Source organism: Anolis carolinensis, chromosome 3 (genome assembly GCF_035594765.1).
Source record: "Anolis carolinensis isolate JA03-04 chromosome 3, rAnoCar3.1.pri, whole genome shotgun sequence".
NCBI lineage: Eukaryota > Metazoa > Chordata > Lepidosauria > Squamata > Dactyloidae > Anolis > Anolis carolinensis.
Window position 1 is genome coordinate 75,706,642 of NC_085843.1, and position 26,320 is coordinate 75,732,961.

General features: G+C 41.2%; 1 protein-coding gene across 2 annotated transcripts in view; it reads left to right on the top strand.

Moving 5' to 3' along the window:
• Positions 1-949: 949 nt before the first annotated feature.
• The window catches only part of ifnar2 (interferon alpha and beta receptor subunit 2), a 43,539-nt gene continuing 18,168 nt past the window's right edge, over positions 950-26,320 (top strand). The window contains exons 1-5 of one of the 2 annotated variants that reach the window (XM_062975058.1): positions 950-1,344; positions 18,018-18,117; positions 23,951-23,992; positions 25,298-25,424; positions 25,701-25,766. In XM_062975058.1, the coding sequence (XP_062831128.1) occupies positions 18,075-18,117; positions 23,951-23,992; positions 25,298-25,424; positions 25,701-25,766 (278 nt within the window). In that variant the 5' untranslated portion in view covers positions 950-1,344; positions 18,018-18,074. The remainder of the gene's footprint in view (positions 1,345-18,017; positions 18,118-23,950; positions 23,993-25,297; positions 25,425-25,700; positions 25,767-26,320) is intronic. The other variant, XM_016997934.2, reaches the window with a different exon arrangement.

Consider the following 26,320-nt stretch of genomic DNA (forward strand, 5'->3'; position numbering starts at 1 on the left):
TATAATAGTCTTTTAGAGTTTATTGAAAAATTGCGATACAGCGAATCCGCGATAAGTGAACCGCGAAGTAGTGAGGGAACATTGTACCTTGACTATTCATCTTTATCTAGATTTACATTTACAAGCCTTCCACAATATATTAAACTGAATTGTTTTAATACTAATGATATTTAATGCTGTTTCAATGTTTGAATATTTTATTGTATTGAAATGCTTTTAATGTTCACCACTTTGAGTCTCCTTGTAGAGATAAAAGCAGGATACCACTATTATTTTATTATGACACAGCAAACAAGATAGATATGCTGGATTTCATATCACAAAATCACAAGTCGAACACTTCCCAAGTGTCTAGGACTGTGTGATATATTTTTGGATGATGCGTGCAGATCCCAGTAGGGTGGCCTTTTGCAGTTGGCAGATCATGATTTTGTCAATGTCTATTGTTTCCAAATGCCAGCTGAGATCTTTTGGTGCGGCACCCATTGTGCCAATCACCACCGGGACCACCTGCACTGGTTTCTGCCAGAGTCTTTGAAGTTCAATCTTGAGGTCCTGATAGCGGCTGAGTTTTTCTTGTTGTTTTTCGTTAATGCGACTATCACCTGGGATGGCGACATCAATGATCCAAACCTTTTTCTTTTCCACAACTGTGATGTCTGGTGTGTTGTGATAAAAGCGGGATACCATTATTATTATTATTATTATTATTATTATTATTAATGCCTTGTCAATATGCTGATGGCTGAAAGAGCAGCGGTAGAATAATGCAGTTTGACACCGCTTGAACTGCCAGGGCTCAATGCTATGGGATGAGGGCATTTGCAGCTTGGTTAGGCACCAGCCCTCTTTGGAAAGGAGACTAAAGAGCTTGTGAAACTACAACTCCCATGAGCCTTAGCATTGAACCCTGGTGGCTCAAGGGGTGCCAAACTGCATTCATTCTACTACAGTGCTATGAAAGAAGAAGAGAAGGCGGCTCTATGAATGCAACCAACGCAGGAGGCTTCTGCTTTCCTCCCTCCCTGCCAGGCTGCCGCCAGCCCCTCTCTTTCGCCGGCGGATGTGCACAGCCCCTCCCTTCCTCTCCCTCCCTGCCTTCTTCCCCCGCCGGGGCCTTTTGCCCTGTTTCGAAAACACGGAGGCTGCCAACGCCGCGCAACCATGCCGGAGCCGCCTTGAGTCGGGGGACGGAGGGCTTGGTTGGGAGACGCCGAGGTCGCCACTCCCAGGTACAAGAGGCGGGGCCACGCGGGGGGCGTCCACACTGGGCAATGAGGGTGCTTTGACGCCGCTTCAACTGCCGTGTCGCAGCGCTATGTCATCGTGGGGAGCTCCAGTTTGGTGAGGCCCCAGCACTCTTTGGCAGAGAAGGCGAAAGGCCTTGTAAAACGGCACTCACTCTTCCGGGCAAATCGAGGGCTAGCAAACTGCGTTCCGTTTACTACGGTGTGAGACGCACCCCGTGTTCGTTTTTAATGTCTGGAAAGTTGACTTGATGTCGGGGAAGGGCGCAAAGGGAGTGAATCAACTAATAATACCAGTCATGCAACGGATCTGAAATCTGCGTGGGAAACAGGATTGTAGCTTTGACATTCTCAGAGGCACATTCTCAATGGCTGCTCTCAAGCATGTGAACAGAAAGTGAGCTTGGATCCCTTTGTTTTTTCGCCTGCAAGCAAAGCCTCTTTCCATCACGTTTTCTACAACTGGCAGCTAAGCACAGCGTTTGTAATGGGTTGCTGTGAGTTTTCCAGGCTGTATGGCCATGTTGCAGAAGCATTCTCTCCTGACCTTTCACCCACATATATGGCAGGCATCCCCAGAGGTTGTGAGGTCTGTTGGAAACTAGGCAAGTGAGGTTTATATATCTGTGGAAGGTCTAAGGTGGAATTAAGAAGTCTTGTCTGTTGAAGGCAAGTGTGAATGTTGCCATTGTCCACCTCGATTAGCATTGAAATGCCTTGCAGCTTCAAAGCCTGGCTGATTCCTACCTGGGGAATCCTTTGTTGGGAGGTGTTATTTGGCCCTGGTTGTTTCATTAGTCCAGTTTCAAATACATTTGAACTTGCTGACCAAAAGGTTGGCAGTTCAAATTTGGGGGGTGAGGGTGAGCTCCCACTGTCATCCCCAGCATCTGCCAACCTAGCAATTTGAAAACATTCAAATGTGAGTAGATCAATAGGTACCATACCGCTCAGGTGGGAAGGTAACAGCACTCCATGCAGTCATGCTGACCACATGACCTTGGAAGTATCTATGAACAATGCTGGCTAGTTGGCTTAGAAATGGAGATGAGCACCAACCCCAGAGTTGGACACGACTAGACTTAATGTCAGGGAAAAATCTTTACCTTTACCTGTGCTGAACACATGAAGGTTGTGAGTAAACCAAATGTGTTATTTTAATTTTATCAAAGTCTCCTTCATTTTTGTCTCTTGAGTGCATGATATAAAACAAGTTGTTTATGGAAGAGTATATATATTGGAAACCTTTACCTTTTATATATATATATTGGGCACTGAAAAACACTTCTAAAGCTCTGCTGCTTTTATGCACTGGCAAAATCTCTGTTTTCCTAACAGATCAGAGGTAACAGGGTTATTGCCTTGCATAATTACATCTGACTATATACCACAAGAGAAGATTATACTCTAAAGGTTTTTTGCTCTTCTCTGAAAGGTTATAACTAAAAATTTATGATCTCCAAAAGGTGTTTTCCAAAAGGTTATAAATGCCATGTTCCAAATCTTTTTAAATTACCCTGTATACACACAAACAAACAAACAAACAAATCTTTGTTGGAATCAGGACTCCATCACTAGATAGGTGTTTGAAGGCCAGGACTGAGTTTTAAAACAATTGGTGGAATAACCAGACAGATCTTGTGCAAAGGAAGACAAAAGTGAAACCCATAATTTTGCAATACATCTGAAGTCTTCAAAACAGCAATACATTTGTTAGGCCAACCAAAAGTGCACAAAATATGTCATGCAATCTTTCAAAGTTCCCCAGACTTCTTCATCTAGCAAAAGTGTTAAAATTATACTGGAGGAAAAAAAACTACAGTGTTAGAATCACAAGACTATTGTTTGTTGAGGCGTTCTGTTGTTCTGTTGTTCAATACCTCACAACCTCTGAGGATGCCTGCCATAAATGTGGGCGAAACGTCAGGAGAGAATACTTCTGGAACATGGCCATACAGCCGGAAAGACATACAACAGCCCGTTCTGTTGTTATTGCCAGTTAAGCTAGTCTGGGGGAGTATTAGTGCAGAGAGAGATCACTTCCCTCTCTGGGCACTAGGATACAAAGAATCGCAAAATCTAGGCAATATTTACTTATTTATTTATTTATTTACATCGCTTTTACCCCGCCTTTCTCTCTGAGGAGACTCAAAGCGGCTTACAGTAAATAGGCAAATATTCAATGCCTAAAAACAATGTAAAAACAACAATTCATATAAAACCATCTACAAAACAACAGTTCATATAAAACAGATACCATTACAAAATAAAATCACATTATATAAAATTTTAAGAATGTCCAAGATTAAAATCCATTCATTTGCAGTGTTACATACAGATGGGTTAGAGGTGCTAAAGGTTTGTTGATGTACAGAGTGTGGTGTTCTGACTACTAAAAAGAAGTCACAGGCTAGCTCACACAGTTGGTACTAGATGAAGAATGTCTTTGGCATGATGGTCTGGCTCAGCCTCAAGGAGTGTTTTAGCACAAGTGGTCATGTAGCCCTTGGGTTTTCATGTATACCAAGTAAACTAAATTTGCCAGTGGTCCTTTTTTCTCCCAAGACAAAAAAAATAAAATTTTCTAATTCTGTGCTAACCCTTTTGGATTTGTAAAGCTAGGAGGAGATGCAACTGAGCTTGCAATTCAGGGAGAAAGAACGCAATCTACTTGCCCCCTGTTCTCTCCTAGTAGCTTATAGTGGCTGAGAAGAAATGTATTTTCCTGGCTGTTATAGGTATACCATTGCAAAGTACTGTAAGATGTCTTGGCCCTGCATGGCCAGTTAAAATCCATTAGCTTTACAGAAAGACTTGTTCTTGATGCATTTGAAAATTGTTATCAATTTTTGGAAATAAAGTGTTTCACCTGTGGATAGGAGAAGCTCATAGGGTGCGTTTACACTGTAGAGCAGGGGTCCCCAAACTAAGGCCCGGGGGCCGGATGCGGCCCTCCAAGGTCATTTATCTGGCCCCTGCCCTCAGTTTTAGACTAAGTCTGAAATGACTTGAAGGCACACAAAAATAACAACAATCCTAATTAACTTGACTATCTCATCAGCAAGAAGCAGGCCCACACTTCCCATTGGCATCCTGGTAGGTTTATGTTGGTTAAAGTTGTTCTTATTTTTGAATATTGTATTGTTCTTTCATCATTTTTTGTTTTTGCATTACAAAGAAGATGTGCAGTGTGCGTAGGAATTTGTTTGTATTTTTTTTCAAACTATAGTCCGGCCCCACAACACTCTGAGGGACCGTGGACCGGCCCTCTGCTTTAAAAGTTTGAAGACCCCTGCTGTAGAGTCAACGTAGTTTGGCACTACTTGAGCTGCCATGGTTCAGTGCTATGCAATCATGGGAGTGGTAATTTGGTGAGGCAGCAGCTCACTTGGACAAAAAAGGCTAAATTTCTTGTAAAACTAAAACTCCCATGATTCCATCACATTGAGACATGAGGTGTCAAATTGAATTCATTCTATAGTGTTGTCAAAGGCTTTCATGGCCAGAATCACAGGGTTGTTATGTGTTTTTCGGGCTATATGGCCATGTTCCAGAAGCATTTTCTTCTGACGTTTCACCCACATCTATGGCAGGCATCCTCAGAGGTTGTGAGGTATATTGGAAAAAAATTAAAAGGAAGGTTTATATATCTATGAAAGGTCCAGGGTGAGAGAAGGAACTCTTGTCTGTTTGAGGCCAGTGTGAACATTTTAATTAATCACCTTGATTAGCATTAATTGCCTTGCCAGATTCATACCATGGCTTCTTCCTGCCTGCGGGAATCTTTTGTTCAGTTAGCTGCCCCTGATTGATTCTTGTCTGGAATTCCTCTGTTTTCAGAATGTTGTTCCTTATTTACTGTTCTGATTTTAGAGTTTTTTAATACCAGTAGCCAGATTTTGTTCATTTTCATGGTTTCCTCCTTTCTGTTGAAATTGTCCACATGCTTGTGGATTTCAATGGCTTCTCTGGGTAGTCTGACATGATAGTTGTTAGAGTGGTCCAGCATTTCGCTCTATAGTGTAGATGCAGCCTTAGATAGTACTGAACTGGCGGCCTTTTCAGACCTATAGTCAAATGGAGGAGATGGATCGAAGTTCATCCGTCTAAGACAGTGGTGCCCAACTTTTGATCCTTCAGGTGTTTTGGACTTCAGCTTCCACAATGCCTAACAGCTGGTAAACTAGATGAGATTTCTGGGAGTTGAGGTCCAAAACAACTGCAGAACCAAAGGTTGGGAACCACTGGCCTAAGACATCTCTTGGGCTGGATCTACACTGCTCCTTATCCTAAGATCTAATCTCAGATTATCTTCTTATTCCAAATTATCTGGCAATGTAGACTCATATAATCCAGTTCAAAGCAGATAATCTGAGATCATATCCTGGGATATAGGGCAGTGGAGAATCAGCCTTGGGCTCTTTCTACACTGCCATATAAAATCCAGATTATCTGTTTTGAACTGGATTATATGGCAGTGTAGACCATATCAAAGCAGAAAATGTGGATTATCTGCTTTGATAACCTGGATTATATGGCAATGTAGAAGAGGTCAATGTCTCCTTTACAGTAGCAGAAATGGGCTGTCCCCTATGTGCATATTTATTTCCTAGCAGAAGATGAGGAGTTTATTTAATATATTTTATATATATTGCAGACAAATATGTGATGCTGTGTATCAGACACTTTCTATTTATTGTAACTATTCTGGCCACTCACATTATACAAAGGCTGGCCTGACTCAAAATTTCTGGCAGCAGGTCTGGATCTGTTTGGAAATGTATTGTGCCTTTCTCTTTCTTTTTCTTACATAAATGCAAGCTCCATGCAACAGCCTAACTACTACACTAATCTTTTCCAGCTCATTATGAGCCCAGAACAGTGGTGATGTTGTTGTTATATTTCTCCCCAAGACTCAGATCACAGCAGAGTTAAAGTACAATAGATAAAAGTTGTAAGAATAGATATATACATAAATCCTTTTAAAACACATACATTAAAAACACATAGACATGATTAAAAACACAATAAAAACTATCATAGTTATCAAATATCAATTTAAAATTCGTATTCTAAAATTGACTTGGTAGACCTACCAAAAAAGCTACAGTAGGTCTTTAGTGCTTTTAAAAATTCTGGTGGTCGATAGGTGACTTGAACAGACATGCACACATTGGCTTTGCAAGGAAGCAGAAGGCACACAGCCAGTCCTTAATTCTTTTTCTCAGAAATGAGATCTAGTTTCAATTTCACCTACTTCCCCTTGTATGTCTTTTGCCGACAATGAAAGAGCCTTCTTTGAAGGCTTCTTTTGATGCTTAGCAGAGAGGCTTCACGGTTTCCCCAAATCTTGGGACTTTCCAAGTATTTAGCCCAGTGTGATGCAGTGCATTGGACTATGTCATTGGAGATCAAGGCTTAAATCCATGCTCCCTCATGGAAACTCACTGGGTGACCTCGGAGGAAGCGTCTAAACAAATCTTGCAAAGAAAAAACAGTAATAGGTTTGTATTTTGTTCTCCATTAGTTGGAAAGCATTTGAAGGCACACAACAGAAACAATTTACGACCATCACCACCCTTTGGGAGGCCTACAAATCACTAGTTGGACAGTTTTCTTCCCTCAGGCTTCTAATCTAAATAAGACATAAATAACATATGTGTAGTTAATTAGACAGATATTTGCCTGCTGGGGAACTTTTAGCCCTCCAGATGTTGACTACAGTTCCCACAAACCTTAACCACTGACCGTGCCCACTAGGTCTTCTGGAATCTGACGTCCAAAACATAATGAAGAGCCCTGTGCTTTTGGGGTGCATCTAAACTGTAGAATTGTGATCATTTGACACCACTTTAACTGCAGTGGCCCAATTCTATACAATTATGGGAGCTGTAGTTTTATAAGATTTTCAGTCTTTTCTGCCAAAGAGTGCAGACCAAACTATAACTCCCAGGATTCCAAAACATTGAGCCATGGCAGTTAAAGTGATATCAGACTACATTAATTCTGCAGTGTAGATGCACCTTAATATGCATTACCAAAGAGATTAAAGACAATTGCCGCCTGACTAGTTTCAGTTATGTAAATATTCATAGAATCATAGAATCATAGAATCATAGAATAGTAGAGTTGGAAGAGACCTCAAGGGCCATCTAGTCCAACCCCCCGCTAAGAAGCAGGAAATCGCATTCAAAGCACCCCCGACAGATGGCCATCCAGCCTCTGCTTAAAAGCCTCCAAAGAAGGAGCCTCCACCACGGCCCGGGGGAGAGAGTTCCACTGCCGAACAGCCCTCACAGTGAGGAAGTTCTTCCTGATGTTCAGGTGGAATCTCCTTTCCTGTAGTTTGAAGCCATTGTTCCGTGTCCTAGTCTGCAGGGCAGCAGAAAATAAGCTTGCTCCCTCCTCCCTATGACTTCCCCTCACATATTTGTACATGGCTATCATGTCTCCTCTCAGCCTTCTCTTCTGCAGGCTAAACATGCCCAGCTCTTTAAGCCTCTCCTCATAGGGCTTGTTCTCCAGACCCTTAATCATTTTAGTTGCCCTCCTCTGGACGCTTTCCAGCTTGTCAGCATCTCCCTTCATCTGCGGTGCCCAAAACTGGACACAGTATTCCAGGTGTGGTCTGACCAAGGCAGAATAGAGGGGGAGCATGACTTCCCTGGATCTAGACGTTATTCCCCTATTGATGCAGGCCAAAATCCCATTGGCTTTTTTAGCTGCCGCATCACATTGTAGGCTCATGTTTAACTTGTTGTCCACGAGGACTCCAAGATCTTTTTCGCACACACTGCTGTCAAGCCAGGCGTCCCCCATTCTGTATCTTTGATTTCCATTTTTTCTGCCGAAGTGAAGTATCTTGCATTTGTCCCTGTTGAACTTCATTTTGTTAGTTTCGGCCCATCTCTCTAGTCTGTCAAGATCGTTTTGAATTCTGCTCCTGTCTTCTGGAGTGTTAGCTATCCCTCCGAGTTTGGTGTCATCTGCAAACTTGATGATCGTGCCTTCTAACCCTTCGTCTAAGTCGTTAATAAAGATGTTGAACAGAACCGGGCCCAGGACGGAGCCCTGCGGCACTCCACTTGTCACTTCTTTCCATGATGAAGACGACGCATTGGTGAGCACCCTTTGGGTTCGTTCGCTTAGCCAATTACAGATCCACCTAACCGTAGTTTTGTCTAGCCCACATTTTACTAGTTTGTTTGCCAGAAGGTCGTGGGGGACTTTGTCGAAGGCCTTACTGAAATCTAGATATGCTACATCCACGGCATTCCCTGTATCGACCCAACTCGTAACTCTATCGAAAAAAGAGATCAGATTAGTCTGGCATGACTTGTTTTTGGTAAATCCGTGTTGACTATTAGCAATGACCGCATTTGTTTCTAAGTGTTTGCAGACCACTTCCTTAATGATCTTTTCCAGAATCTTGCCTGGTATTGATGTGAGGCTGACCGGACGGTAATTGTTTGGGTCGTTCTTTTTTCCCTTCTTGAAGATAGGGACCACATTCGCCCTCCTCCAATCTGCTGGGACTTCTCCTGTTCTCCAAGAACTCTCGAAGATGATTGCCAGTGGTTCTGAAATAACTTCCGCTAGTTCCTTCAATACTCTTGGATGTAGCTGATCTGGCCCTGGGGACTTGAATTCGTTTAGAGTGGCCAGGTGTTCCTGGACAACTTGTTTCCCTATTTGGGGTTGGATTTCCCCCAATCCTTCGTCCATTCCATGTTGCTGAGGTTGAAGATGGCTTTCTTTTTGTGAGAAGACCGAGGCAAAGAAGGCATTAAGCAGTTCTGCCTTTTCCCTATCCCCTGTCACCATCACCCCATCTACTCCTTGCAGTGGCCCTATCGCCTCCTTTTTCTTCCTTTTTCTACCAACATAAGCAAAAAAACCTTTTTTGTTGTTTTTTATGTCCCTGGCAAGCCTGAGCTCATTTTGCGCTTTAGCCTTGCGAACCTTTTCCCTACAGGAGTTGGCTATACGTTTGAATTCTTCTTTGGTGATTTCTCCCCTTTTCCACTTCTTGTGCATGTCACTTTTGAGCTTTAGCTCAGTTAGAAGTTCTTTGGACATCCATTCTGGCTTCTTTGCACTTGTCTTATTTTTCTTCTTTGTTGGCACTGTTTGCATTTGCGCCTTGAGTATTTCACTTTTGAAAAACTCCCATCCATCCTTAACTCCCTTGTTTTTTAATATCGGCGTCCATGGAATGCCGCTCAGTAATTCCTTCATTTTTTGGAAGTCAGCTCTCTTAAAGTCCAGAATTTGGATGTATTGTTAAACTACATCCAAATTGTATGGTGCTGTCAGATGACTAAAAAAAGTTTTAAAATGAAATCTTTGTCATAGAATCATAGAATCATAGAATCATAGAATAGTAGAGTTGGAAGAGACCACATGGGCCATCTAGTCCAACCCCCTGCTAAGAAGCAGGAAATCGCATTCAAAGCACCCCCGACAGATGGCCATCCAGCCTCTGCTTAAAAGCCTCCAAGGAAGGAGCCTCCACCACGGCCCTGGGGAGAGAGTTCCACTGTCGAACAGCTCTCACAGTGAGGAAGTTCTTCCTGATGTTCAGGTGGAATCTCCTTTCCTGTAGTTTGAAGCCATTGTTCCGTGTCCTAGTCTGCAGGGCAGCAGAAAACAAGCTTGCTCCCTCCTCCCTATGACTTCCCTTCACGTATTTGTACATGGCTATCATGTCTCCTCTCAGCCTTCTCTTCTGCAGGCTAAACATGCCCAGCTCTTTAAGCCGCTCCTCATAGGGCTTGTTCTCCAGACCCTTAATCATTTTAGTCGCCCTCCTCTGGACGCTTTCCAGCTTGTCAACATCTCCCTTCAACTGTGGTGCCCAAAATTGGACACAGTATTCCAGGTGTGGTCTGACCAAGGCAGAATAGAGGGGGAGCATAACTTCCCTGGATCTAGACGCTATTCCCCTATTGATGCAGGCCAGAATCCCGTTGGCTTTTTTAGCTGCTGCATCACATTGTTGGCTCATGTTTAACTTGTTGTCCACGAGGACTCCAAGGTCTTTTTCGCACACACTGCTGTCAAGCCAGGCGTCCCCCATTCTGTATCTTTGATTTCCATTTTTTCTGCCGAAGTGAAGTATCTTGCATTTGTCCCTGTTGAACTTCATTTTGTTAGTTTCAGCCCATCTCTCTAGTCTGTCAAGATCGTTTTGAATTCTGCTCCTGTCTTCTGGAGTGTTAGCTATCCCTCCCAGTTTGGTGTCGTCTGCAAACTTGATGATCGTGCCTTCTAACCCTTCGTCTAAGTCGTTAATAAAGATGTTGAACAGAACCGGGCCCAGGACGGAGCCCTGCGGCACTCCACTTGTCACTTCTTTCCATGATGAAGACGACGCATTGGTGAGCACCCTTTGGGTTCGTTCGCTTAGCCAATTACAGATCCACCTAACCGTAGTTTTGTCTAGCCCACATTTTACTAGTTTGTTTGCCAGAAGGTCGTGGGGGACTTTGTCGAAGGCCTTACTGAAATCCAGGTACGCTACATCCACAGCATTCCCTGTATCGACCCAACTCGTAACTCTATCGAAAAAAGAGATCAGATTAGTCTGGCATGACTTGTTTTTGGTAAATCCGTGTTGACTATTAGCAATGACCGCATTTGTTTCTAAGTGTTCGCAGACCACTTCCTTAATGATCTTTTCCAGAATTTTGCCTGGTATTGATGTGAGGCTGACCGGACGGTAATTGTTTGGGTCGTTATTTTTTCCCTTCTTGAAGATAGGGACCACATTCGCCCTCCTCCAATCTGCTGGGACTTCTCCCGTTCTCCAAGAACTCTCGAAGATAATTGCCAGTGGTTCTGAAATAACTTCCGCTAGTTCCTTCAGTACTCTTGGGTGTAGCTGATCTGGCCCTGGGGACTTGAATTCGTTTAGAGAGCCCAAGTGTTCCTGGACAACTTGTTTCCCTATTTGGGGTTGGATTTCCCCCAATCCTTCGTCCATTCCATGTTGCTGAGGTTGAAGATGGCTTTCTTTTTCTGAGAAGACCGAGGCAAAGAAGGCATTAAGTAGTTCTGCCTTTTCCCTGTCCCCTGTCGCCATCACCCCATCTTCTCCTTGCAACGGCCCTATCGCCTCCTTTTTCTTCCTTTTTCTACCAACGTAAGCAAAAAAGCCTTTTTTGTTGTTTTTTATGTCCCTGGCAAGCCTGAGCTCATTTTGCGCTTTAGCCTTGCGAACCTTTTCCCTACAGGTGTTGGCTATACGTTTGAATTCTTCTTTGGTGATTTCTCCCCTTTTCCACTTCTTGTGCATGTCACTTTTGAGCTTTAGCTCAGTTAGAAGTTCTTTGGACATCCATTCTGGCTTCTTTGCACTTGTCTCATTTTTCTTCTTTGTTGGCACTGTTTGCATTTGCGCCTTGAGTATTTCACTTTTGAAAAACTCCCATCCATCCTTAACTCCCTTGTTTTTTAATATCGGCGTCCATGGAATGCCGCTCAGTAATTCCTTCATTTTTTGGAAGTCAGCTCTCTTAAAGTCCAGAATGCGTGTTTGACTTGTCTTAGTTTCAGCATTCCTTTGTATTGCAAACTGCAGGAGCACATGGTCACTTGCCCCTAAGGATCCAACCACTTCAACTGTATTGATCAGGTCTTCCACATTTGTTAAGATTAGATCAAGAGTTGCTGATCCCCTTGTTGCCTCTTCTACCTTCTGGACCATAAAATTATCTGCAAGGCAAGTGAGGAATTTGTTGGACTTTGTACTCTTGGCTGAGTTTGTTTTCCAGCAGATATCGGGATAATTGAAATCGCCCATGACTACTATATCTCTTCTTTGTGCCTGTTTGGTCAGCTGTTGACAGAAGGCTTCATCAAGTCCTTCATCCTGACTCGGAGGTCTGTAGTAGACACCCACGACAAGATCTTTTTGAGTCCCGGTTCCCTTGATTCTTATCCAGATGCTTTCAAGCTGGTTTCCCGGATTACAGTCTTGCATTTCTTCTGCAACGTAACTGTTTTTGACATATAAAGCTACTCCCCCTCCTCTCCCCTTTGTTCTATTTCTGTGAAAGAGGTTATAGCCCTCAATGGTTAAATTCCAGTAATGGGAGTCATCCCACCAGGTTTCAGTGATGCCTATGACATCGTATGTGTGGTGCTGTGCTAGGAGTTGGAGTTCGTCTTGCTTATTTCCCATGCTCTGAGCATTAGTGTAAAGACATGTAAGCCCCTGTGACCTCCCCTCGAACTGTTTATTTGGGATTATTGTGCTCTCTGTACTTGGTCCTTGCTGTGTTTGTGCAGCCCTCCGTTTAGCCTTTCGGCGGTTCCCTGTGGTCGTGGGTAATATAGTGTTCGCCAGGCTGTTGTTCCCCTCCCCCAGTGGATCTAGTTTAAAGTGCGCCTGATGAGGTTTGTGAGTCTGTGTGCAAAAAGATGTTTTCCTACTTGTGTGAGATGCACCCCATCGCTTGCCAGTAGTCCATCCTCTTGGAAGAGTAGACCATGGTTAAGGAAGCCAAAATGCTCCTCTTGACACCATTTTCTGAGCCAGTTATTGACCTGTACTATTTTTCCGGCCCTTGTAGAGCCGTGTCCTACAACAGGGAGGAGGGATGAAAAGATCACATGTACATTATACAGTTTTAGCTTTGTTCCCAGAGCTCGAAAATCATTTGTGATCTTTTGAAAAGTATGCCTAGCGGTGTCATTGGTACCTACATGAATCAACATAAGGTGGGGAGGGTGATGGGGCTTTAGGAGCCTGCTGAGCCTCTGAGTGATATGGTGTATTTTTGCCCCCGGGAGGCAGCATGTTTCTCGAGCCATCCCATCCGGTCTGGAAATGATGGCTTCCGTTCCTCTAAGGAGGGAGTCACCTACTACCAAGACCTGTTTCCTTTGAGGATTGACGGGGTGTATAACATTTTTTCAGTATTTCAATAGAAAGAAAGGCAATACTGTGACAGGTGTAGGGATCTAGGAGATCCTCTTTCATCAGAATCAGTTTTAGATGAAAGAGGATTTACAGTAGTGAAATAGGTTGAAGGTCTGTTGTGCAGAACATGTGGTGATAATTGTGATTAATGTGTTTCTGATACCTGATGGCTCCCAATTTTTGGAGGCAGGTTTGCTTCCAGCAAGCTGGATTTTTCTTTTGTGCTTAAACTGAGTGCAACTAGGACACTGACAGTCAAAAATTAGGGTTTCTTATTACAAGTTCAAGAATCTCACAGCGTAGAGTTTTCAGTTAGGAGGTCCATGCCAGGCGAGTTTCTTCTGAACCAGATCAGACCAGATTGAAAACAAGCACTTCGGTTGAAGGCAAAGCTACAGAAGTTTATTACAATTTGGCCAAATAGGATGCAAATTCACAAATTCACAGAAAAACATAGGCATTTTATCCAGTTCCGACAGCTATTCTGACAACCCATTTCCTCCCATGATAGGTTGAAAAGAGAGGCAGACTAGGATCCACACTGGGATTGGCTGGGGGTTCCCCCCTATGTCATATCCTGCAGGAGGAGATTCCCATGACAGGAAGAAAGGCAGCTGGTAGTTGGCCAGTTTAAAGGACCAATCCATTTCAGAGACACCTCCTGGGAGAGCGCAAACCTGGAGGAAATGGTAACATGTATATGTTGATGAGTCTCTGATTAACTGAAGTGTCCAGCTCCGTGTGAGACAAAGGGTGCAAGACCCAAAAGACAAAGGTGGTAATTCCAGACAATCAAGGGCTTGGCTGCCGATTCAGAAAGTTCATTAATTCATGTTTGCTGAGCCCCATCTACCGCAGGAGCGGCATACTCTCAGCCTCAATTGAATAGATATTCTGAACTCATTCTGTTGACAAAGAGGATCATCTGTTTTATACACACACACAAAGGTATTGATATTATCTAACTTGGGAAATAGCTGGGAGGTCCTGGCCACAATCTCTGTTCCCAAGAGATTTGCAAACTGAGGGCACAGAAGGGTAGCTGCCTTCAAGATACATTTTAATAACTATATTTGATACAGTTTATACATTTTATATCTAAGAATAACATAACATTCAAGTTACAATAAATCAAGTGGATACATTTATTAAAGACTTAGATTTGATAGAGTTCTAGGGTATGCATGGGCAAACTTCGATACTCCAGGTGTTTTGGACTTCAACTCTCAGAAATCCTAGCGAGTTTACCAGCTGTTAGGAATTGTGGAAGTTGGAAGTCCAAAACAACTGGAGGGCCAAAGTTTGCCTATGCCTGCTCTAGCAACTTTGACATTTCACAACTTCAGAGCTGTGGAAAATGTTTAAAAATAAAGAAGAAATCATATGTCTTGTGTGGAATGTCTTTAATGTCCATTGTCTTTTGGCGAGGGGGATGCTGTGGCTCAAAAACAAGAGTCTGAGAGCTTCAGTTCAAAGAAGTAACTTTTCCATTTCGGGTTGAAAAGTAAAATAAGCTGCTCTTGCTTTGTGAGTTATTTTTTAGTGCAGTCCTGGGTTGGCTATGTATGCAAGAAGGAGCATGTAAGTTTTTTTTTTACCAAGAAGGTAACCAGGAGCTATTCACTGCTATAATATATTTAACTTGCACACACACAATAGTACACAATAGTGTATTTGCCTTACACACGGTAGTGCACAATAGTGTGCTTAATTACAAGATATTAAGTCTATATATCGAATACACAGTGTACAAACAATCAGAAAATAGTTCATAAAAAGTTTACTGCAATGATCAAGTAAAAAGAAATGTCTCATGGAGGCACAAGAGAGGCAATTCCCAGTGGCTGCTCTCAGCTTTTGAACTCCTCAATTGTCTTTTCCTTTAAACTTTTAAGAGCAAGGGCTTTCAATAATGTACAATTCTCCTAATTTTTAATTTTTGTCTTTATGAGGTTTTTGCCCTAAATTGTTTTCAGTCTTGTCTCATCACATTAGAGCATGAATCTGCTTTAAATCCGGTTTATGCCTCCTGCAGAATTCTGGGGTTTGTAGTTTGGTGAGGCCTGGGATTTGTCTGGCTGAGCTGTTGAAAGCCCCCTCCCTAAAGTAGATTTTAAATGGCTCCAAGCTCTAGTGTGATAAGGTCTTTGGATAGCTTAGGTACATTTTAACATTGTGGTTACATTTAATTGCGTTTTGTGTGTTTTTAATTTTAATCTTGTGTATGATTTTATTTGAATTTGATTTGAGGTGAAGGCAGAATATAAGTGAAATAATAACGATAACAACAATGCAAAGAACTTGGATTATGGTTTCTTATATACAAGATTTACAACATGGTGGCTTTTTGATGCCTGCCGAAATGATTGATGACCTATCAAGAATGATTGATGCATGACAAAATGACTGATGTGCCTGGATATCTGAAATGTTTGATGTGCCTGGATATCTGGTGCACACTCATGCACCAGAACTAACTCATTACACCCGTCCAATAGGAAGCAGCTTTGGACCCCCTTAATCCAAACTGGCCAACTGGGGCAGATTTCCAAATTGCATTCTGACCTCTCCTGGACTCATTCCACCACTTGTAGTGTTGGGAAGACCATTGAGAAAATAGGTTTGTTGTGTTCCAATTGTTCTGTCTATTTCCCTAAAAGACCTTAAGTATTAAAGCATCTTAAGAACTATTTTGTTGGGTATATTTCAAAGTCAGAATTAATTGGGAAGGTGTGACCTTTTAGTGGGATGATGCCTTCCAATTAGTAGATTTGGCCACTGTCCATTCAGTGGCTACTTATAAAAACTGTGACAATCTGGCCAGATGCTGACCTTCATTGCAGAGCAAGAACGATAAAAGTGCTGCAGACCTGGCTATGGGCATTCCTCACTGATTGAGGAATAGACTTGCTACGTTCATATCTCTTTCTTTGATGTTTTCTTGTCTTTGATCCTTTGCCCACTTCTTAATAGAATCTTGTAATCTTAACCACTTATGTGCTCATTGCCTCTGAATCTGAAAAAAGAACCTTTGCCTTTAGTAAATCCCCACTCCGATAGCTTATTTTTTACTTGTCTTTCCTCACAGCTTGAATTGGCATACAAGATAGTTATATAATCGTTATATAATCACATAAAGTCCAGGAACATATCCCACACATATAATTGGTGCATCTACACTGTAGAATAATGCAGTTTGGCACTACTTTAATTGCCATGGCTCAGTGCTATAGAATCCCGGGAGATGTATTTTTAGAAGGTCTTTAGCTTTCTCTGTCATAGTACTGGAGTTTCGCAAAACTACAGCTCCTATGATTTCACAGCACTGAGCCATGGCAGTTTAAATAGTGTCAAACTACATCAGTTCTACAGGGCAGATGCATCCAATGTATCCACTTCTGTCATGTCCCCCACTTCCTTTCCTTTTGTTTAAGGCTGAAAAGTCTTTGTGAAATCAGTGCCACTTAGGCCTAGGTGTGATTTCAGTGGGACTGCAGTGCCACTTCTTTAGTCTGGATCCTATTCATAAAGTGAAATCATAACTATTTTTATTTAGAATTCAGGTTGCCTTGTTTCCATAGAACTCTCTTCCTTGAAAAATGCATATGATTAAATTTTGGGAAAGTTGTTTTTCTGTATATGTGTGGGCGTGCGGGTATGATTAGCACCATTTTGGGAATGGGAATTTTTTTTCTGCCCCTTTTGCCTTTTAAATGCCAGCATCATGACTACATAGCTGGTCTCCACTTTTGACATGTCATGTGCCTATCTGTGTTGCATATTGTGGGTATTATTATGGTTGCATATCTGACCTGTTTTGAAAATGTTTACAAAAACCTTGGATTTAAAGTAAAATAAAACATTCAGCTTGTATCATATGATTTTATTTAGTCTGTTTCCGCTGGGATATGTTTGGAGGGCAACGTAACCCACAGTAGCTTTCTGGAGAAAATAGAATTTGAACATTTTCTAGAGAATGTTATCTGTCTTAGAACATTTGGTTTAAATGATTTAGTCAAATTGAACGATTTATGTGGAAATTATTTTATTCTAGTAATGTAATGAGCAGTACACACATATATACACCAATACATTTTAACTGAGAATTACAGCACCTGGAAGAACACCTTTTATGGGACCAATCCCTAAAGTGAGCTTTACCTGACATATCATAGGCATCAGCTTAACTTTCTTTTCCTGAGATATAAGTAGGTAGTACTTTCAGTTTCATTCACCTGCATGTCTAAGTATGTAAGTAAATAAAAAAATTTCCATAGAAAAATATAAATGCTACGCCATACCTTTGCTCTTTACCTAGGCAGGATATGGGTTAAACATTGAGTTCAGTGCTAATCTCATTCGACAAGATGTTGAAGTTTTATTCTTCAATCTTGATTGTCACAGTGGATTGTATCTTTCTCTTTAAAGACCCCTTTGCTGGACCAGACAGCCCTCTGTGTACAGGTGGACCACAACATTTTTGATAGCTAGAAGATATAGGGTGCATCTACACTGTAGAATTAATGCAGTTTGACAGCACTTTAATTGCCATGACTCAGTGCTGTGGAATCATGGGAGTTGTAATTTAGTGAGGCTCCAGCACTATTTGGCAGAGAAGGCTAAAGAGTTGGTACAACTACAACTCCCAAAAGTGATGTTAGAATGCTTAGAGGCCAAACTTCCAAATCTCTGGAAGGACAGAGTTGGAGATCTCCCTTGGCATCTCCTTACCGGCCATAGCACTGAAGTTACACTGGGCCTCTATTTTAAATACCAAGGTGGGGGAGTAAAGATGAAAACAAAAATGACAGTGATCTGAAAACAACTTTCTTTCTTTTTTCCAGTTTCAAATACAGAAGTGACATGAGCATGTGACCACCAATAGGATGTGATTTTGAAGTATGATGGCACTGTTGATGGGACCACTGAATTTCTACAACCTTGGTGAGTTAAATTTAGACTGAATGCAATATTTATGGGGGGAATCTCTCATTTTTAATTTTTTTCATAAGTTGTTTACAACAAATAAAGTAAAAAAAGATACAGTATCATATAGTCATTTTGCATTCTACAATTTAAACATTCTTTTCTCAGGCATTGCATACATGCACGCACACACACGCACACATAAACATATACTGTATATAGAAATTAATTAAAGGCCTTAACGTTAGTGAGCCCTTGGTGGCACAGCGTGTTAAAGCGCTGAGCTGCTGAACTTGCAGACCAAAGGGTTGCAGGTTCAGATCCAGGGAGTGGAGTGAGCACCCGCTGTTAGCCCCAGCTTCAGCCAACTTAGCAGTTTGAAAACATGCAAATGTGAGTAGATCAATAGTTACCGCTCCAGCAGGAAGGTAACGGAGCTCCAGGCAGTCATGCTGGCCACATGACCTTGGAGGTGTCTACGGATAACGCCAGCTCTTCGGCTTAGGAATGGAGATGAGCACCAACCCCCAGAGTCGGACACGACTGGACTTAATATCAGGGGAAAACCTTTACCTTCAATGTTAATAATTAATAAAGTAAGATAATGATAAAAGTAATAATAAAAGGACACTTAAATTAGTTTAAAACTTTCCTTATCTAAAATATACTATACTTATAGTTCTAATACAATTCTTCTAATTACGTAAGTATATTTATCTTTTTCCCTCCCCCTCCCTCTTTTCCCCTTCGTTGTGCCACCTTCCCCTTCACCAGTGGTTCTCAATCTATGGGTCCCCAGATGTTTTGACCTTCAACTCCAAGAAATCCTAACAGTGGTAAACTGGCTGGGATTTCTGGGAGTCGTAGGGCAACACACCCGGGGACCCACAAGTTGAGAACCATGGCCCTGGACCAACTTATCTAATTCTTTATCTCCAAAATTCCATTGTTTTTGTTGCAGGTTTGTTCCCCTGTCCTTCAGCTAACACAAATTCTATGAACTTGCCCCATATTATCCAAAAGTCTGTTTGTTTCCATATTCCTTTTTTAACTTTGATGTCACAAGTCAGTTTGTAATTAATTACTGTATTCCAAACTTCGCTATGCCATTCTTCCGCTTTTATCTTTCCATTTTTAGCTACTATCCGTCTTGTTGCAGTTAATAAATTAAAAATTAGTTCCTTCACTTCTTGTGAGGATTAAATATTGTCATATAGTAATAGTAATGCTGTTTCTGGTGTGCTCTTAAGCTCTATTTTTATTATCCCTCTTATTTCCTTAAATACTAATTCTCAAAATTTTTGTATAAATTTACAAGACCACCACACATGGGTATATGGGCCTATTTCTTGACATCCCTTCCTGCATTGATTTGAGTATTTCCCATCTATCTGATTTAATCTAATTGGTGTTAAATACCATCTCCATATTATTTTATAGTAATTTTCTTTAATTCTTACAGACATATTTTTAAAGTACCCATATTCCACATTTCTTTCCATTTTTGAATATTAAGAGTTCTTCCAATGTCTACTTCCAGTATTCCCTTGAGATGGTCTTGTTCCTGCTTAATTCCAGAGACATGCCTTTACATTTGCAGGTTTTACTTCCACAAGTTTGATTATTCATGGATTACTTGCTGCTGCCACTGTAGCTACCATATGCTGTTTTTGTTAGGGATGACACAGTTCACAAGATTACTATTATGTTGTTTATATTCAGCTTTTTCTCTTTATAAGGAGACTCAAAGTGGCTCATATTAAAAGCACTGCAATACAATTTAAAATATACAAATATTAAAACAGTATTAAAAATCCATAAAAATTAAATCTATAAAAACATATAAAATCATAACAACCCCTGACCTATTTTAAAAACCTTATTTAAAAGCCTGCCTGAATAAAAACATTTGAGCCTGCCACTGGAAGGACAGTAAGAAAAGGGCCATTCTGGCTTCCCTGGGAAGAAGGGAGTGCCAGAGTCGAGGGGCAGACACCGAGAGAGAAGGCCCGCACTCTCTTTCCCACCAACCGAGCTTGAGGTGGAGGAGAGACTGAGAGAAAGGCCTCTCCTGGGGATCTCAGGGCCTGGGCAGGTTCGTACAAGGGGATGCGGTCAGCTAAATTGCCTGGACCTGAACCGTCTAGGGCTTTAAAGGTCACAACCAGCACTTTGAATTGTGCCCAGAAACACTAGCAGCCAGTTGAGCTGCTGCAACAGGGAAGTTGTCTGCTCCCTGTAGCCAAGCCCCACATAGAGGCAGCCCTACATAGAGCATGCTACAGTAATCCAGATGGATGTAACTAAGGCATGCACCAGATCTGGCTTCTCAAGGAATGGGCGTAGTTGGTGCACAAGTTTTAATTGTGCAAAGTCCCTCCCGGCCACCACCAAACTCTATTCATGTATAAAATGACCTCATGGGACAGATTTGGGAGCCAAAATAATGTTGATTTGACCTGGGGATAAGTTGATGGAGAGGGGAAAGCATTGATGTTGCTTCAGGTGGGACAGCCACCTCTGGCTCCCGACACTATTTCCCTGTCTATTTAAAAAGGTTAGAAATGGTGCCATGGCAGAGGGGGTGGATGGGCTCAGTGCTTCTTCTAGGTTTTGCCAATATGGACTAAGTTCTTCCCTACTCAGAGAAGGAAATGTTTCCCTTTCTGATTAGAGTTAAGGTACAGTACTCATATCGACCCATGGATAAATCAACTCAGTTGTTTCGTGTTGTCGAAGGCTTTCATGGGTGGAATCACAGGGTTGTTGTGTGTGTTCTCTCCTGATGTTTCACCCACATCTATGGCAGGCATCCTCAGAGGTTATACCTTATAACCTCTGAGGATGCCTGCCATAGATGTGGGCGAAAAGTCAGGAGAAAATACTTCTGGAACATGGCCATACAGCCCAGAAAACACACAACAACCCTCAGTTGTTTTGGGTTGATTCTGTGACTAAAATTTCTCAACTTACACATGATTGTATAGAGTATGTATTTCCCCTTCCGCAGCAGCTGCAAAAATCCAGGAAGCCTTTGCTGCTGTGTGGTAATGTGATGGGGGACGGGACAAATCAGTAGAAGCTGAACTCCACTTTGGGAGGATGGGAACACATGCAGCATTAGTCAAATGCACTCTCCTATTCCTTCCCCTGGGAGCACAGAACAGCTGGCTCTTTTCTGAATGGCCTCTCTGCGCACTATTCCCATTGTAAGAAGCACCAGCATCAACTCCCATTGTGGGAGGAGTTTTGAAACAGAACGCAAGGGCAAGAGAACAGCCTTGTCAAAAAGGGACATGCAACAAATAAGCAAGCAGGATATGACCATTAATTTAATCTGTTTAATATTAACCGTAAGAACAAAACAATTGTGCTTAAGAGCTCTGCAGATTTTTCTCACCCTGCTCTAGAATAAGCTGATCTAGAACAATCGTGTTTCAGCATGAACTTACAAAAAGAAAATGTATCATTAGACTCTCACAGTTAAACAAGTAGTCAATCAAGTCATGCATTTCTTCTGTTCAGTTTTCATATTGATTTTGAGGAATTTGCATTGGTGATTTGTTAATGCCTTAAATAGAAGCAGAAGATAAGGATCCCTTAGAACAGGGTTAGAAAATCTCTACCTCCTCCTAAATGTTTCGGACCTCAGCTTCCACAGACCCAGGGCTGGTTGGGGCCGATAGATGTTGTAAGCCAAAACATCTGAATAGATCAAAGTTTTTCACCTCTGCCTTAAAAATATTCTTATAAGCAATTATAGCACTTGGTTATTGCCCACTGTAAAGATGGTCAAATGCCCAGAATCTCTTGTACAGAGAAAAAGTTTGTTGTGATTTTTATTTCGCCCATGAAGACTTGTTTTTAATTAATAGGTCTCTTTGCCTGTCTTTGATCTTAACGGTTTTGGCCCCCTGTTTCTTCCAGTTCTTCCTGCCTGGGCATCTTTGTTTAGAAGATAACTTTTATCAATAAATAAAATGATCTAAACACCAGAAGGATGTTTTGCATAAGGGAAATAGCATCCTGCTGTTTTAAAAAAAAGATGAAAAAATTCAGCCGATCTTTTACATCCCATTGATTTCAGAGAGATGGGACTAAAGGATGTGATGCCCAGTTCTTTCTGATCCTAATGCTTATCAAGAAGCAAGTTCACTAAGTTGAGCAATTGTTATTGCCTGGTTAAATATGCTGAGGACTGTGGTCCTAAAATGGTTCTTGGCATTAATAATCCCATTACAGATATGAACAAGAAAAGTAGAGGTTTCACCCAGCTGAAAATTTACATTTCCTCTCTCTGCAGTATGACCCTAGACTTATCTGTGGGTCATATCAAACTCCATATTTTACCTCCCCAAACCTGCAATCAACTTACATATAAGCTTTTTAAAAATCATGTCAGAAGTGACTTGAGAACATACTGCAAGTCTCTTCTGGTGTGAGAGAATTGGCCATCTACAGAGACATTGCCCAGGGATGTGTTAGCCGGGAGGTTTCTCTCATGTCCCCACAAGCTCGAGTTGACAGATGGGAGTTCACCCTAGTTCGCGGATTTGAACCGGCAACTTTCAGATCAGCAACCCAATCTTCAGGTCAGCAGTTCAGCCGGCACAAGGGCTTAACCCTTTGCTCCACCGCAACCCTATATTACATATGAGGTTGACATATATGAATAGATATGGTAATTCTAGGGAAACCCCTTCACAATGTAATTTTGAATTTGAATTTTGAATTTAATCTGCCCTAAGTCCCTCAGGGAAACACTGTTTAAGTGGATTAGATGTGGGAGTCCTGGAGAAAGACAGAGATAATAGACACTCTTCACCACTCTCGGACCTTTGTTACAACACCTCTATATCCCAATTTTTGCATTTTAACTATCATAATTTCCTCCTAAACTTTGGAGTTTAAGAAGGGGGATTTAAAATATTCAGCCAGAGAGTTCTAGAGACTCATGAAACTACAACTCCCAGGACTCCATTGGAGAAAGCTTCAGCAGTTCAAATGGAATTGTAGAGCTGTAATAGTGTAGTGTGAAAGGGTCCTCTGATACATAAAAATAAGGTAAAGGTTTTCCCCTGACGTTAAGTCCAGTCGTGACAGACTCTGGGGGTTGGTGCTCATCTCCATTTCTAAGCCGAAGAGCCTGCATTGTCCGTAGACACCTCCAAGGTCATGTAGCCGGCATGACTGCATGGAGCGCCCACCATTACCTTCCCGCTGGAGCGGTACCTATTGATTTACTCACATTTGCATGTTTTCGAACTGCTAGGTTGGCAGGAGCTGGGGCTATCAGCGGGCACTCATTCCGCTCCCGGGATTTGAACCTGGCACCTTTTGGTCCGCAAGTTCAGCAGCTCAGTGCTTTAACGTACTGTGCCACCAGGGGTATTATATTATTATTATTATTATTATTATTATTATTATTATTATTATTATGTATTTCTGTATCTTACTTTATTTATATACAATGTCCTTGCTGTCTATTATGGTTTGATTAATCCTTATAATTGCTTGATCATATATTTAATTTGAAATATCTATTTTTTTATTATGTATTTTGTAATTTTACACTGTTGTGAGCCGCTCCGAGTCCCTGCAGGGAGAGAGAGCGGGATATAAATAAAGTTATTTTTATTATTATTATCCATTCCCAACATAACACTGAAAAACTGTTTTTAGGATTCTCTGAAGAAATCTCTCCACCCATCTCTTTCGGAAACAAAAGCCATGATACTGGCTTCTGTTCTATAAGAAGTATGTTCCATTCAGTTTTCAGACTATTTGATAATGTTATTTTGTAGATCAGGCTTTTATAGCTACTTTTCTAATGCACTGTTTTAATTTGCAGTGTACATCAGTGTGATAGCTTCTGCTTCATACAGCTCATTTGGTAAGTAATTTTAAATTATTTTAAAGATCTTCCTCGTAGTTGTCCTCTGCTCTAATCCCAGTAGCTTTCTACTACAGTAGCCCCCGGTGGCCTAGAGGATAAAAGCCTCGCGACTTGAAGGTTGGGTTGCTGACCTGAAAGCTGCCAGGTTCGAATCCCACCCGGGGAGAGCGTGGATGAGCTCCCTCTATCAGCTCCAGCTCCATGCAGGGACATGAGAGAAGCCTCCCACAAGGATGGTAAAACATCAAAACATCCGGGCGTCCCCTGGGCAACGTCCTTGCAGACGGCCAATTCTCTCACTCCAGAAGCAACTCCGGTTGCTCCTGACACGAAAAAAAAAAAAGTAGCTTTCTGAGTGCCATTTGACCTGGGGGTTTCATCTTCTGTTCAATTTTGGACTGTCTCAACACAGAGTTTTCAAAGTAGAAGTCATCAGTAGAGGTTTACCATGGTCTTTTTCTGCACAATAATTAAGAAGTATTGACTACGGTGCTATTGATGTTGTCTCTGAGAGATCCTCCACCAATGTTATTTCATACATGCTACAGCTGATGCCTCATAGTTGTTGGCACATTTATTCTGGCTCCTAAGCAAAAAAAAAAATGAATCCTGTTTGAATGGGAAACCCTATCTGTCTCTTGTTTTACACAAGCTTGCAGTTCCACCACCATAGAATGGTAGTACAGTGGAGTCTCGCTTATCCAACATAAACGGGCCAGCAGAACATTGGATAAGGAGGGTTAAAAGAAAAGCCTATTAAACGTCAAATTATATTATGGTTTTACAAATTAAGCACCAAAGCATCATGTTTTGCAACAAATCGAGAGAAACGGCAGTTTATTACACAGTAATGTTATTTAGTAATTACTGTATTTACGAATTTAGCACCAAAATATCGCAATGTATTAAAACATTGACTACAAAAATATTGGCTACTAAAAGACAAACTGTATTGGATAATACAGAAGGTTGGATAAGCAAAAGTTGGATAAGCGACTCTACTGTACCATGTTGGGCTTAGGTATTTAATGGTTTTTAACTGGGACTTTTTAATACTGTTTATATTTAATCCTGTTTTAATGTTTGCATGTTTGTATATTTTAAATTGTATGCTGATGCTTTTGCGTTAAGCGGCTTTAAGTCTCCTGTGGGAGAGATAAAGCAGGTTATAAAGAAATATAATAATAATAATAATAATAATAATAATAATAATAATAATAATAATAATAAAATTGTACATTAATAGCACAGTTTCACTTCTTGATAACACGAATAAACATTTTTCCTCTTTTCTTTCACAAGAAAAAAACACATCATCATCACTCCAACCGCATATAAATGCAAAGGATTTTGAGTATGTGTTAACATGGAAAACTGGAAATAATACGAGGATGCCGACATGCTTCAACGTGATATATTATTCATCAAGGTTTCTATTTTATGTCTCTATACAACATGTATTCACATTTTGTATATGTTCATGGTATGATCAAGTACATTGCTTGTTTTAAGTATATTTACTTACATTTCTGCCAGAGATCCCAGAACTGTTTTGAAGGGGATGTTTGATGTTGGCAGGAAGGTCACTATTAATTTTGCCACTTTGCATTATTAAAGTTGCTTACTTTTTAGAAAAATTCCTAACAGAAAATATACCAAGCAAGTTAATGCTTTGATATTCCTTTTCCTCTCTCCACTATTCAAGTCTGGAAACAAAGTCAAATTCAGAAAAAAAAGACGAGGGACAAGATGCATCTTCCAGCAAGTCCAGGTAAGTAAGTTATCTGTTGGAAGTTGGCTTCAAAATATATGTTGGTCTTTGAGATGTTTCCAAATTGGAACATCCAAAGAACCGTTTTGGTTCAAATGTTTTGCTGTACTATCCAAAATTAGCAACAGCATTTTTGCATCAGTGTGGGATAAATTGTTAGTAGGATTTGTAGCCTTGCTGCTAAACATTACTGCACTTCATTTAGATTTCCCTTTTGGGACTGAATGGTGTCTTGGAAAATGCCAGTAGTATTAGTAAGTTTTATTCTGTGATGGTGGCAGAGGGTTCACCTCCATTTTTTACATTTGATCTGTGCTATACTCACATTCCCCAACCTGGATGAGTTGTATTCTTGTGCACCTGAGAGCAGCAGAAGATTAGATGACACTGGTGCTGACGTTTACATCTATTTGAAAATGAAAGCCTCCTGGAGGTATAGGATAGTGCATCATAGATAAATATGACTATCTTTCTATAAATTGGGGTGAAATGACTGCCTTCACAATCCATTGGGAAGTAGCACCAATACAGCAATCTAATGAGAAAACTTGTTG